The sequence below is a fragment of the Pristiophorus japonicus genome, chromosome 11 (assembly GCF_044704955.1).
Source record: "Pristiophorus japonicus isolate sPriJap1 chromosome 11, sPriJap1.hap1, whole genome shotgun sequence".
Taxonomy (NCBI): domain Eukaryota; kingdom Metazoa; phylum Chordata; class Chondrichthyes; family Pristiophoridae; genus Pristiophorus; species Pristiophorus japonicus.
In genome coordinates this window covers 188,910,884-188,924,430 of record NC_091987.1, presented here as the reverse complement: position 1 = coordinate 188,924,430, position 13,547 = coordinate 188,910,884, and the positions used below count along the sequence as shown (strand labels likewise).

At 48.2% G+C, this 13,547-nt stretch overlaps 1 protein-coding gene across 1 annotated transcript in view; it reads right to left on the bottom strand.

Annotated features, from left to right (window-relative positions):
* Positions 1-13,547, bottom strand: part of LOC139275658 (sialic acid-binding Ig-like lectin 14) — an 80,890-nt gene that overhangs the window by 24,060 nt on the left and 43,283 nt on the right. The window contains exon 6 of the mRNA XM_070892825.1: positions 353-380. Within this exon, the coding sequence (XP_070748926.1) occupies positions 353-380 (28 nt within the window). The remainder of the gene's footprint in view (positions 1-352; positions 381-13,547) is intronic.

Genomic DNA, 13,547 nt, shown 5'->3' with positions numbered 1-13,547 from the left:
GATTCTCAGGAAATTCTGGTGTAACTCGCTGACCTGATGACTTGCCAGTTATGCCATTTCAGGAAACTCTGCACTATAATTAATCCATCTGGTGGTGTGAGCGGAATGAGAGAACCAGGAGATCTGGCAGTAAGATGTTGGACATTGGAAATGATATAATATACTTTCAAGTGAGCTGCTATTTGCATGTTCTGACAGAAAATGAAATAAATGTATCTAATTAAACATATATTATATATATTAAGTTAAAACATTCTTTTCCAACATAATTTCTTGTCACGTTGAAAGCACGAGTCGGCATGAAAGTGGCTGCAAAAAAAGATCAGTAACCAAATTTAACAATAATTCTTACCTCAGTTCGATGGATTCATTAGCTGGATCTGGGGAAAGAAATTTTTTAAAATACTTTAGAATCTAAAGTTTTCTAGCAGCCCCTAACTTCTACATGTGATGATAGGACAGTCGACTCCAGAGGTATCAGCAATGGTTGACTTTTGTTGTCCCAACAGAGGGCATGCTTCATTAGATAGACTATTTAGCTCATCACAGTCTACAGTCCTCCATCACAGCATCCAACTGTTTCTTTAGGATTCTACTTTCTATAGGAAGCCAAACCATGAATTCAAACTCCCTTCAGACTCAGCTTTTCCAGGTGTCAGATTGCTCCAGCACTATACTGACCTGGAGGTTCAGGAGAAGCCACAATCTGGATTCAGTGGTGATACCCTTTAATGAAACTTACCCACCTGTTTGGAGAACATTGCTCCCAACAATAAACTTAATGGCTGAAACCAAGTTTGTTTTAGATGCTTAGCTGTATATTTTAAAAAAAATCTCAAGGCAATCCCAAAGGTGGTCATCATAGAAAGGTTTCCAAGTACAGGTATTAAAGGCACTGTACTTCTGATTTCTGGAGAAACAACCTTCATCCATTCCTATCATAACTAATCAATGGTATAGGTGCGCGTTTGAGCACTTTCAAAAACAAACCTACCTAGAAAATATAAGAAATCCATTAATAAAAATGGTGTCACCGACATGAATGTTATTTCACAATGGCTGTTGTTCAGTCTTTGCAGCAATGAGCATATGTGCTGTACATGTAACAATTTCATCTAAGTGTCTTTCTGTAGATCATTAACACAAGTCATCAATATAACTGCATGCTTTGGGTCTCTAATGGATTCTGTTAAAACTAGTATTCTGAAAGTACCATCCCAGCCCCCAAAACAGTTTTAAATAGTCCAATACTTCATGGAACCAATATGAACATTTCAATCACAGATATTACTGCTGACTACATTACCACAGCACTGCACTGTGTAGTTTTCATGTCAGCTTAGCTCAGTTGGTGGAACATTTGCTACTGATCAGAAGTTTGTGGGTTCAAGCCACACTCGTGTTTTTAGCACATCGAGGCTGACAGTTCGGTCGTGTACTGAAAGCACACTCAGTGCGTGTGAGAGGTTTCACACTGTGGATGGAAAGTTAAATCAAGCTTGTGCGGATGTTAAAGACCCCTTAGCACTATTTAAAGAAGAGCAGGGTGCTTGAGTTCTCTGTGTCCCTCACACCACCAAAATACAAATCAGCTGAGCATTCATCTTGCTGCTCTTAGTGGGATCTTGCTGTGCACACAATGGTTGCTAGGTGACAAGTCGTTGTTCTTCCAAAGTAATCAACTGTATGCAAAGCATTTTGAGATGTTTCTGAGAGCTGTGATGAGCAGCTTATAGAAATACAAGTTTTTATTTAAATTTGCAAATTACATAGTCACAAGGTAACCAGCAGAATCTTATTCTGCACCATCTGTACTGAGGTAAGCTTTCAATTTCACAGACACTGAGACGCTAAATTTCCTCAGATTTTCTCCTATTGCACTGCCAGAAAGGCGATAAAAACCTTATTTATTTGCGCATACGGAGTGTCTGTAGCACTTTTTACGAACTCACAGCAGCCCAGTCGGAGAACATTTAGGGCCCGTGTTTCATTTTTAGAAGACATCAAAATAGAATTGTGATTAACTTTCAATATATTTGTTTGTTTCTTGTTTTGTATGGATAATGTTATTGGTGGAACTAGCTGGGTGGACTGTGTGAATTAGTATCAGTAAATAGAATCAATAACAGAGGTACGTTGAAGACCTTATCACTTCAATCGCTGTGTTATTTAGGTCTCTTGCATCATCATTCTCAGTTACTCTTAGAAACATAGAAACATAGGCCCCAAGTTTCCACATGCGGCGAAAAAGGCGCCCCCCAGAGCTGGGTGCCTGTTTTTCGCGCCGAAAAAAAACTTTCCGTATTCTCCACCTCCCTGCAGGTCCTCTGGCCCTCGGCACAGCGCAGCACGAGCTGTGGGGGGGCGGAGCCAGGTCCCTGCGCTGAAAACAGTGCCGGGACCTCTGCACATGCGCGCTACAGTGGGCACGCAAGTGCAGTAGCTCCAGGCGCACGAAACTGTGTGGGGGGGGTCCGAAGCACGCAGCCCCTAGCCCTGGCCGAATGGCCTCACTGGGGCTGCGTGAATAAGGCTCCTCCCACGGCCAGCTCCTGCTTCCTCCCGACCCGACTCGACTCCCGCTTCCCGCGCACCCCCCCGCACCCGGACCGGACCCGACACCCGCTCCACCCCCCACCGCCCCCGGACCCGACCCGACACCCGCTCCCCCCCACCCCGCCCCCGTCACCCGCTCCCCCACCCCGGACCGGACCCGACACCCGCTTCCCACCCCCCTCCCCCCCACCCCGCCCTCGGACCGGACCCGACACCCGCTCACCCCCCCGCCCCGGACCCGACACCCGCTTCCCCCCCCCACCCCCGGACCGGACCCGACACCCGCTCCGGACCCGACACACGCTCCCCCTCCTCCCCCTGCCCGCCTCCAGACTGGATCCGACCTGACCTCCCTCCCCCCGACCTGACCTCCCTCTCCCTCGCTCCCCCCGACCCGAACCGTATCGACCTCCCTCCCACCACCCCCCCACGACCCGACCCAATGCCACCTACCTGTAAATCTGGTGCTGGGGATGGGCCCTGTCCGAAGTCTCGGGCCCGGCCCGTTCAGCCTCCCTCCCCCTTCTCCTTCCCCCCCACCCCCCCAAGCTCCCGGTGCTGCAGTCGGTAAGTAGAAAATGTTTTATTTATTGATTTAAAAAAATATATTATTTCTTATTAATTTTCTTTGATTGATTTATTGGTTGATTTATTGATGTATTTATCATTTATTATTGATGATGGCTCTTTATTTGTAAAACTGAAGTGTTTAATGTGTGTAAACTTCCCTTTAAACACCCCCCCCCCCCACCATTCCCTACGCCTGATTTGTAACCTACGCCTGATTTTTTAAAGTGTAGACAAGGTTTTTTCTAGCGTACAAAAATCTTCACTTACTCCATTCTAAGTTAGTTTGGTGTACGTTTTCACTGTGGAAACTTTGAAATCAGGCGTCAGTGGCCGGACGCGCCCCCTTTTGAAAAAAAAATTCTGTTCCAAAGTGAAACTGTTCTACCTGACTAGAACTGCAGAAAACTAAGGCCCCAAGTTTCCACATGATTTGCTCCTGATTTTTAGGAGCAACTGGTGGAGAACGGAGTATCTTAGAAATCGCAATTCTCCACATTTAAGTTTTCTGCAGTTCTAGTCAGTTAGAACAGTTTCACTTTTGAACAGAATTTTTTTTTCAAAAAGAGGGTGTGTCCGGCCACTGACGCCTGATTTGAAAGTTTCCACAGTGAAAACGTACTCCAAACTAACTTAGAATGGAGCAAGTGAAGATTTTTGTAGGCCTGAAAAACCGTTGTCTACACATTAAAAAAATCAGGCACAGGTTACAAATTAGGCGTCCGGAACGAGGTGGGTGGGAGGGGGGGGGGGGGGAAGGGAAGTCATTACATTCTACAATAAATCCTTATTTATACTTATACAAATATTATACAAATAATTCCAAATTGAATAAAAATTTATAAGCAAAGAAAAGATTAAATAAACCATGTTCCTACCTGTGTGAAAGTGCTTCAGGCAGGGAGAAGGCTGCAGGAAGCCTCACAAGTTGAGGCAGCCGTTCCCGACGGCAGGGGAGGGAAGGCTGTAAGGACCCAACCAATGGCAGCAGCCGTTCCCGACGCAGGGGGGGGGGGGGGGGAGGCAGTAAGGGCCCAACCGATGGCAGCAGCCGTTGCCGACGGCAGGGGGGGGAGGCAGTAAGGGCCCGCCCGACGGCAGGGGAGGGAAGGCAGTAAGGGCCCGACCGACGGCAGCAGCCGTTCCCGACGCAGGGGGGGGGGGGCGGCGGAGGCAGTAAGGGCCCGACCGTCGGCAGCAGGGAGGAGGCAGCTGTTCCTGATGGCAGGCGGGGGGAGACAGCGGGGGGAGGCAGTGAGAAGGCTGCAGGAAGCCTCAGAAGTTGAGGCAGCTATTCCCGACGGCAGGGGCGGGGCCTCCCCTGCCGTCAGTCGGGCCCGTCGGGAAACGGCTGCCTCAACTTCTGAGGCTTCCTGCAGCCTTCTCACTGCTGCAAGAAGCCTCAGTGCTGATCATGGAAGGGCAATGTGGTTTTATTAAAAAATGTTAAAAATTGAACAGCTACAAAGAACTACAAAAATGGCCGAGTGCCAATGTTTCCTTCACACTGCGCGTGCGCGAACGCTCCAACGCGCACGCGCAGGGTTGCCGGCACGAAAAAAACTCATTTAAATGGTACCTGCCCCCTCCTACTTACAAAATCGGCGCGAGTGGTAGGCTCCGCCCCCTGGGCGCCGCGTCAAGCTGACATCGAGCTGCAAAGCGCTCGAGACTAGCACCTTTTTTATTCAGGCGCCGTTTCCGGCGCGAAAAACGTGGGCGCCTGTTTTGCCGCGTGTGGAAACTTGGGGCCTAAATGTGGAGAATTCCGATTTCTAAGATACTCCGTTCTACACCAGTTGCTCCTAAAAATCAGGAGCAAATCATGTGGAAACTTGGGGCCATAGAAAGGAGTAGGCCATTCGGCCCTTCGAGCATGCACCACCATTCAATAAGATCATGGCTGATCATGCAACTTCAGTACCCCATTCCTGCTTTCTCTCCATACCCCTTGATCCCTTTAGCTGTAAGGGCTACATCTAACTCTCTTTTGAATATATCTAACGAACTGGCCTCAATAACTTTCTGTGGTAGAGAATTCCACAGGTTCACAATTCTCTGCGTGAAGAAGTTTCTCCTCATCTCAGTCCTAAATGGCTTACCCCTTATCCTTAGACTGTGACCCCTGGTTCTGGACTTCCCCAACATCGGGAACATTCTTCCTGCATCGAACCTGTCCAATCCAGTCAGAATTTTATATGTTTCTATGAGATCCCTCTCATTCTTCTAAATTCCAGTGAATATAAGCCTAGTCGATCCAGTCTTTCTTCATATGTCAGTCCTGCCATTCCCATTGATTTCACAGAATGTAACATCAGCATTCACAGTTTAAACTGATGTTCAAAAGTGTAATTGTTTAGTCAATTTTGAATAATTAAAAATGAATAATAAATAATTAAATAACTTTCAAAAGGGAATTGGATCAACACTTGAAGAGGAAAACATTGCATGGCTATGGGGAAAGAGTGAGGGATTGGGGCTGTGGGGTAAGAGCGGGGGATTGGGGCTAACTGGAAAGCTCTTTCAAAGAGCCAGCATAAGCAAGATGGACCAAATGGCTTCCTTCTGTGCTGTGTGATCCTATGATTTTAAAGACTGTTGAAGGACCATCCATCAGTGAGGGTCTCACTCTAATGCCACAATGTCACAATGCTACCGTGACGTGTAATGTTGTGCGAGTAGCAAATCCTTTGGAATGTTAATAATGTGAGCAATGCAGCATTGGTCAAAACTGGTTTGGAATAAAAAGATAACAATTTATTCTCCCAGCACTGAGCTTTGCTAAACGGGAGCTTGGGATGGGAGAATCAGGGTGGTAGTATTAAAATTCTATCTCTGACCTGCACTTCCGTTCAGCGTGGCTTAGCATTGGGAGCGCAAAATCAAAAATCATAAAATGAAACCAGGAAAGTAGAATACTATTCGGAAGATACCCATTTTTCACCTACCATTTTTGCATTTTACACATTGGCTTTAGTCTTCCACAGCGTACTTTGATTTATAATGGCAATTACGTACCTGCTATGCAATCCATGGTTTCTCACAGTCATTTCTTACAGTCCCACCTACAGGTTTTGTTTATTTCAGGATTGCAGTCTTCATCAGTGCATCTACTAGTTTTGTTACACCTTCTACTAGTGGCCATATTGTGTTTGACTGATCACGCTGCTATTCACTTTCAAAAACTTTTCTTCCTACAATTTCCTCCTCTCATATCCTGACTGATACTTGAGTTCCATGGTTGTATATGATGCCGCACCCAAGTGGCCAATCTTCATGTCTGAGCCTAGAGAGTGAATGGCAGGCTACTTGACTCATTCCGGGAGTTATAGCCCTCACCCGACTCACACACACACGTATGTCCTGCCCGCGAGTCTGAATGCAAATGAGCGGGGCTCGACATGCACTGGGCAAGCGCAGGGTCCCACTGGCTCCTCCCAATCTTTTCCGCAGCTCAGCACTTCCGAGTGTTCAGTGGGACGAGGAAGAACTGAGACAGGCAACAGATGGCCAGCTGCAGCCACAAAGCTAAGGAGGAAATGATGATATGAGATAGCAGAGAGTTACATGGTTGTTATTTGCAACCATGTAACTCTCTGGTGAATGACTTTGCGGGGCGAATTTCATGGGGGGCTTCTCCTGCTGCACCCCATATCTTTGCTGGAAGTGCGACAAAGTTATGGGGTTGCGGCAGCAGAGTCCGAGCAAATTCAGGACTGTTGTTTTTTAACTGACAAATGATGAACTATAGCTCACGCTGCGGCCAATTCTGAAGTAAGATTATCTGGCCCAGTCTTGAAGCATTATATATAGATCCTTGTACGGCTTTTGAAACAAATTGCTGAAATAATTCCAGATTATTATCTTACACAGATTGATTAAAATGTGAAGCGTCTCATACAGGAAATGGGTAAAAATGAATGTGGACTGAATTACTTCATTTTCAATGCACTAACGGGAATGCTCAAGTCTCCTCAAATGTGTCACAGAAAGTTGAAGGGGCTTCACAATATCAGTAAGCAATTGGTCCACCAGGCAAGGAAGTGATTCTTCAGAGCGTGCTTGTGGTGCACCAACTGTTGCATCTAATTGTAAATTGAAGAGTGTCAACTGAAGCACTCGTGATGATTCGTCAGCGCGTATCAACTGTGGCTCAGTGGGTAGCACTCTTGCCTCTGAGTCAGAGGTTGTGGGTTCATTGTCCCACACCAGGGACTTGAACACAAAATCTAGGCTGACACTCCAGTACAGTGCTGAAGAAGTGCTACACTGTCGGAGGTGTCATCTTTCAGATCAAATGTTAAACCGAAGCCTCGTCTGCTCTCAGGTGGACGTAAAAGATCATGGGGCCGAACTTGGTGCACTCACCGCCCGCTACCGCCAACAGCCGGCGAGTTTTCTGGGCGGTCTCCCCTCCGAGTGAGTTTGGAGGAAGCCTCACGCCGGCTGGGAACTGTCCGCTGGCGCGCAACTGACATAAGTGTCCTCCCGCCCGCTGAGCTGACAGTTTGGTCCAGGCGGGTGTCCGCTGGAGCAGGGGAGGCAGGTCTAACCTCAGTGTTAAGCAAGAAGACCTGCAAAAAAAAAGTTAGGAAACTTCTTTTCCTTTTTTTTCCCCCAGCGCTTCAGGTGGATGGGGTCCCCTGAAGGTTTTGCAGTGGTTTTTTTTTTAAATTTAAAATTTTATATGTTCCCCCCTCCCTGGGCCCGACTCAATCCTCGGTGGTACTTTGCCGAGAATTGCATTTGGCACAGATATTGGGAGGTCCCGCCCACTGCCACCCAGCAGTGGAAGTCGTTGTTTTACCGCCGGGTGGTCCTTCCTAGGCTTTTCCACGAATCTCCCGCCCAAAGTACCATCAGGTATCTCAGCGGTCCTTAGTGCGGCACTTAGCTTCCACCAAGTTCAGGGCTCTAATCCCTCATCCAACACCAAAAATCTAATTACCTGACCATTATCACATTGCTGCTTGTAAGAGCTTGCTGTGAACAAATTAGCTGCCATGAATCCTACATTACAACAGTGACTACATTTCAAGAGTACTGATGAAGGGTCGTCGACCCGAAACGTCAACTCTGCTTTTCTCGCCACAGATGCTGCCTGACCCGCTGAGATTTCCAGCATTTTCTGTTTTTATTTCAGATTCCAGCATCCGCAGTATTTTGCTTTTGTTTCAAAAGTATTTCATTGACTGTAAAGCGTTTTGGGACGTCCCGAGGTTGTGAAAAACACGGTATAAGTGCAAGCTTATCTTTTCACATAGACATGATTGTAAATGATCTTACATTACTCTAAACCTCTCTGGACAGAAGTTGTGGCTGTCACCCATGTTTTCCCATATACCTTCACAAAGAGTTATTGCAAGCCCAAATTTATGCATAAACATGCTGGAAGTACAGCACAAGAGACACAGTAAGGATATCTCATAAATATTACAACAGGCTACAGAAAGTATACGTGCAAGTTGGGAACTGATACATATTATTCACTAATATCCTTATAATGAGTTAGACCTATAAATATTAATGTAATCACTCTGCTTTTCTAACTGCAGCTTACAAGATATTTTATTCTAATTTGACCAACATGAGAAAAATTCAAGATCTACACTGTTGTGCATCCTTCCCCTTTTTTCAATACTAGTTATCTGATAATACAGTTAACAAGACTGGTTTCTCATCACCTTCCAGTCATGCAATTATGTTGCATGCTGATTTATGGTAATTTTTATAGCTATGTTATAAAAATAGAATAAATAATGCTTTTATTTATTTAAAAAAACTGCAAATGCTCAAAATCTGGAACAAAAACAAAAAATGCTGGTAATATACAGCACGCTAATCTACATCAAGGCAGAGAAAAGGCAAGTTAGTGTTTTGGGTGTAACCCTTCATCTGAACTGAAACCCGATAGATTGGCAAGTATTTTAGTCGGGTTAGAAACGGGAAAGACAAGAAACAACAAATACTCCAAAATTTCCAAGGAGTTGCTCTATTTTTTAGGGAGCAACTTGATTTTTCTGGAGTATCTTAAAAATGCCCATTTTGCACATTCAATTTGCGCCAGTGTAAATGAATTAGTTGGGATTTTTTTAGTATTATTTTGTTTTGTTCAAAAGGGGGCGTTACCAGCCACCTATGCCCATTTTGGCCATTTAAGCCAGTTTGGACAGCTAATAGTTGCTCCAAACTAACTTAGGCCAGCGTATGTGGCCTCTTGTGGCCGCACAGAAAACCCTTGCAGATAGTTAAGAAATCAGCGTAGGAAGGTACTTAATGAATTGACTAAAGAATGTGAATAGGATCAAACAGCTATACAGGACTGACAAACTTCGCAAAGTTAATTTACTATACAACAAGCATTTATGTAAGCTTAAACTACAAAAATAAAAGTAAAGAGACAAAATATATTTACATAATTTTTTCAAAATATCCAAATAAAAAATAGAAGTACCTCCTGCTCGTAGGAAAGTATTTTCATCAACAGGGTTAAGGAAAGTCTTGAGTAAGCTCATTAAAATTACTGGCTACACAGTTATCACTTCCTCCTCCCACCCCATTAAAATTCTCCTCTCTCCCCTGGCCCCCGCCATCAAAACTCTCCTCTCTCTCCTCCCCTCTGGATCAAACTCTCCTTCTCTTCCGCCCCCCCCCCCAATCAAAAGTCTCCCCGCACCAACCTGTTTTTTGTAGTCTCAGCGCGGGGAAGGCAGCAGGCCGGCCTGTGCAGCAGACCACTCGGCCCGAGATAGGGGCGGGACCCATCACATCATCATGGGAGGAGCTACTGCGCATGCACAAACGCTCTACTGCGCATGTGAACAGCTGCCGGCACTCTTTTAGGTGCAAGGCCCTAGCTCCGCCCCCCAATGGACTCGTCACGCCGTGCCAAGCCCCCGGAGAGTCAACCAAGGGACCAGAATCCGGGGACATCTTTTTGCCGCTGTTTTGATCCTAGGAAATCGGCGCATCTCACGTGTGTGCGCCGAAAAAACACGTGGACCAAGTTTGGGTCCATAGAGAGGGTATTAATGGGTTAAATACAAACTGCTGAATAGAAAACGATCCAACGATGTAAAAAGGTCATCTCAGTGAGGCAATGGAAAGGCATTAAAAGAACAAAGGAAGAGCAAATAAACATGTTGGTAAGATGACACAAAGGAAAAAGTCAAGAAAATGGGGGCAATTGGAGAAACAAAATTCTACAGTTGCAGGAGCTATGAAATGAAAACTAAAAAATTGCTGAAAGCACACAGTACTACATCATGACAAAGGGCCCAAGATTCGGCCTTGGTTGCTCCAGATTTTTTGGAGCAACTGGTGTAGAACGGAGTATCTTAGAAATTTAAATTGTCGGCATTTAGTTTGCTCCAGTTCTAGTCAGTTGGAACAGTTTCACTTTGGAACAGAATTTTTTTTTCCAAAAGGGGGCGTGTCCGGCCACTTACGCCTGTTTTCAAAGTTTCGGCAGTGAAAACTTACTCCAAATTAACTTAGAATGGAGTAAGTGAAGATTTTTGTACGTTCGAAAAAACCTTGTCTACACTTTAGAAAATCAGACGCAGGTTACAAATTAGGCGTAGGGAATGGGGTGCTAGGGTTTAAAGGGAAGTTTACAAACATTAAACACTTCAGTTTTACAAATAAAGAGCCATCATCAATAATAAATTATAAATACATCAATAAATCAACCAATAAATCAATCAAAAAAATTAATAAGAAATAATTTTTTTTTAAAAAAATCAATAAAACAAACATTTTCTACTTACCGACTGCAGCACCGGGAGTCCTCCAACAGTGTGCTGGGACGGCCCCCCAGTGTGTCTCTGTCAGTGTCTCTATCTGTCTGTCTGTGTATGTGTGTCTCTCACTCTCTGTCTGTCAGTGTCTGTGTTTCTGACAGTGAGGGGAGGGGGAGAAGTGGGGTGGGAGGGGGAGAGGGAGGGGGAGAAGGGGGAGAAGGGGGATGGGGAGAAGGGGAGAGGGGGAGAAGGGAGGGAAGGAGAGAGGATATAGGGAGGGAAGGAGAGAGGGAGGGAGGGAAGGAGAGAGGGAGGGAGGGAAGGAGAGAGGGAGGGAGGGAAGGAAGGAGAGAGAGAGGAGGGAGGGAGGGAGGGAAGGAGAGAGGAGGGAGGGAGGGAGGGAAGGAGAGAGGAGGGAGGGAGGGAGGGAAGGAGAGAGGAGGGAGGGAGGGAAGGAGAGAGGAGGGAGGGAGGGAGGGAAGGAGAGAGGAGGGAGGGAGGGAAGGAGAGAGGAGGGAGGGAGGGAGGGAAGGAGAGAGGAGGGAGGGAGGGAGGGAGGGAAGGAGAGAGGAGGGAGGGAGGGAGGGAAGGAGAGAGAAGGGAGGGAGGGAGGGAAGGAGAGAGGAGGGAGGGAGGGAGGGAAGGAGAGAGGAGGGAGGGAGGGAGGGAAGGAGAGAGGAAGGAGGGAGGGAGGGAAGGAGAGAGGAAGGAGGGAGGGAGGGAAGGAGAGAGGAGGGAGGGAGGGAGGGAAGGAGAGAGGAGGGAGGGAGGGAAGGAGAGAGGAGGGAGGGAGGGAGGGAAGGAGAGAGGAGGGAGGGAGGGAGGGAAGGAGAGAGGAGGGAGGGAGGGAAGGAGAGAGGAGGGAGGGAGGGAAGGAAGGAGAGAGGAGGGAGGGAGGGAAGGAGAGAGGAGGGAGGGAGGGAAGGAGAGAGGAGGGAGGGAGGGAAGGAGAGAGGAGGGAGGGAGGGAAGGAGAGAGGAGGGAGGGAAGGAGCGAGGAGGGAGGGAGGGAAGGAGAGAGGAGGGAGGGAGGGAAGGAGAGAGGAGGGAGGGAGGGAAGGAGAGAGGAGGGAGGGAGAGAAGGAGAGAGGAGGGAGGGAAGGAGAGAGGAGGGAGGGAAGGAGAGAGGAGGGAGGGAAGGAGAGAGGAGGGAGGGAAGGAGAGAGGAGGGAGGGAAGGAGAGAGGAGGGAGGGAAGGAGAGAGGACGGAGGGAAGGAGAGAGGACGGAGGGAAGGAGAGAGGAGGGAGGGAAGGAGAGAGGAGGGAGGGAAGGAGAGAGGAGGGAGGGAAGGAGAGAGGAGGGAGGGAAGGAGAGAGGAGGGAGGGAAGGAGAGAGGAGGGAGGGAAGGAGAGAGGAGGGAGGGAAGGAGAGAGGAGGGAGGGAAGGAGAGAGGAGGGAGGGAAGGAGAGAGGAGGGAGGGAAGGAGAGAGGAGGAAGGGAAGGAGAGAAGAGGGAGGGAAGGAGAGAAGGAGGCTGAACGGCCGGGCCCAAGACCTTGGGCTGGATTTACAGGTAGGTGGCATCGGGTCTCGGGGGAGTCGCGGAGGTCGGGGGGGGGTGTGGGGGAAAGAGAGAGAGTCACAGAGGTCCGGATGGGGGGGGAGGAAAGAGAGAGTCGCTGAGGTCGGGGGGGGGGGGGGGGAAAGAGAGAGTCGGGGGGGGGGGGGGAAAGAGAGAGTCGCGGAGGTCCGGGGGGGGGCGGGGAGCAGGGGTCTCGGGTCGGGTCCGGTCTGGTGGGAGGAGCCTTATGCACACAGCCCCAGTGAGGCCATTCGGCCAGGGCTAGGGGCTGCGTGCTTCGGGCCCCTCCCACAGTTTTGGGCGCCTGGAGCTACTGCACATGCGTGCCCACTGTAGCACGCATGTGCAGAGGTCCCGGCACTGTTTTCAGCGCAGGGACCTGGCTCCGCCCCCTGCAGCTTGTGCTGCGCTGCGCCCGGCTGCAGAAGACCTGCAGGGAGCCGGAGAATAGGTAAGTTTTTTTTAGGCGCACTTTCTGGCGCGAAAAACGGGCGTCCAGGTCCGGGCTGTGCCGTTTTAGGCGCGGCCCGAAACTTGGGCCCATAGGACCTACGTCTGAATTTTCAACAAGCCTTCCCTCTCCGTTAACAACAAAAAAGTATTTATCTAGTTTGTTACAATGCTGAAATATTTTAAAGTACTTCCCACGATAAATTGTTTCTGAAGTGCAGCACCCATTATGTGTCAGCAGTGTCCCACATATGGCGAGAGATGAACGAATACTTAGACGGGCTGCAATCTGTGCTGTGAAGCCCCCTCTTGCTGAATCCCATTGCTGGCTCAGTGGGAGTGCACTATATGCGCATGGGGCTGGCAGCTGCCCATCCCATCTCGGGCAACCACCAGCCCAGAAACACAGGTGCAGCTGCCACCCAGCGTAAGGGTAAAGAGTGCCCAATGCCCCTTTCCAGGAGAGGTGATTCACTACCGCCTTTGTTGCCTTGGTATCTTGGCGTATTTCTAATAATCTTCCAGCACAATCCCACCAGAGTTGTGGCAGGAGTACACGAGTGAAAATGGATCAGCTGTTTCAGTTGTACTTGCTGCTCTCTATAAGGGCAGGTTCTTGGGCCAGAGGAAACGGATTGTCAACCGAGGGGAAATGGCTCTTTCTGCACAAAATGCGATACCTAGAAAATGCAGCCGAGGAATTTGAAAGC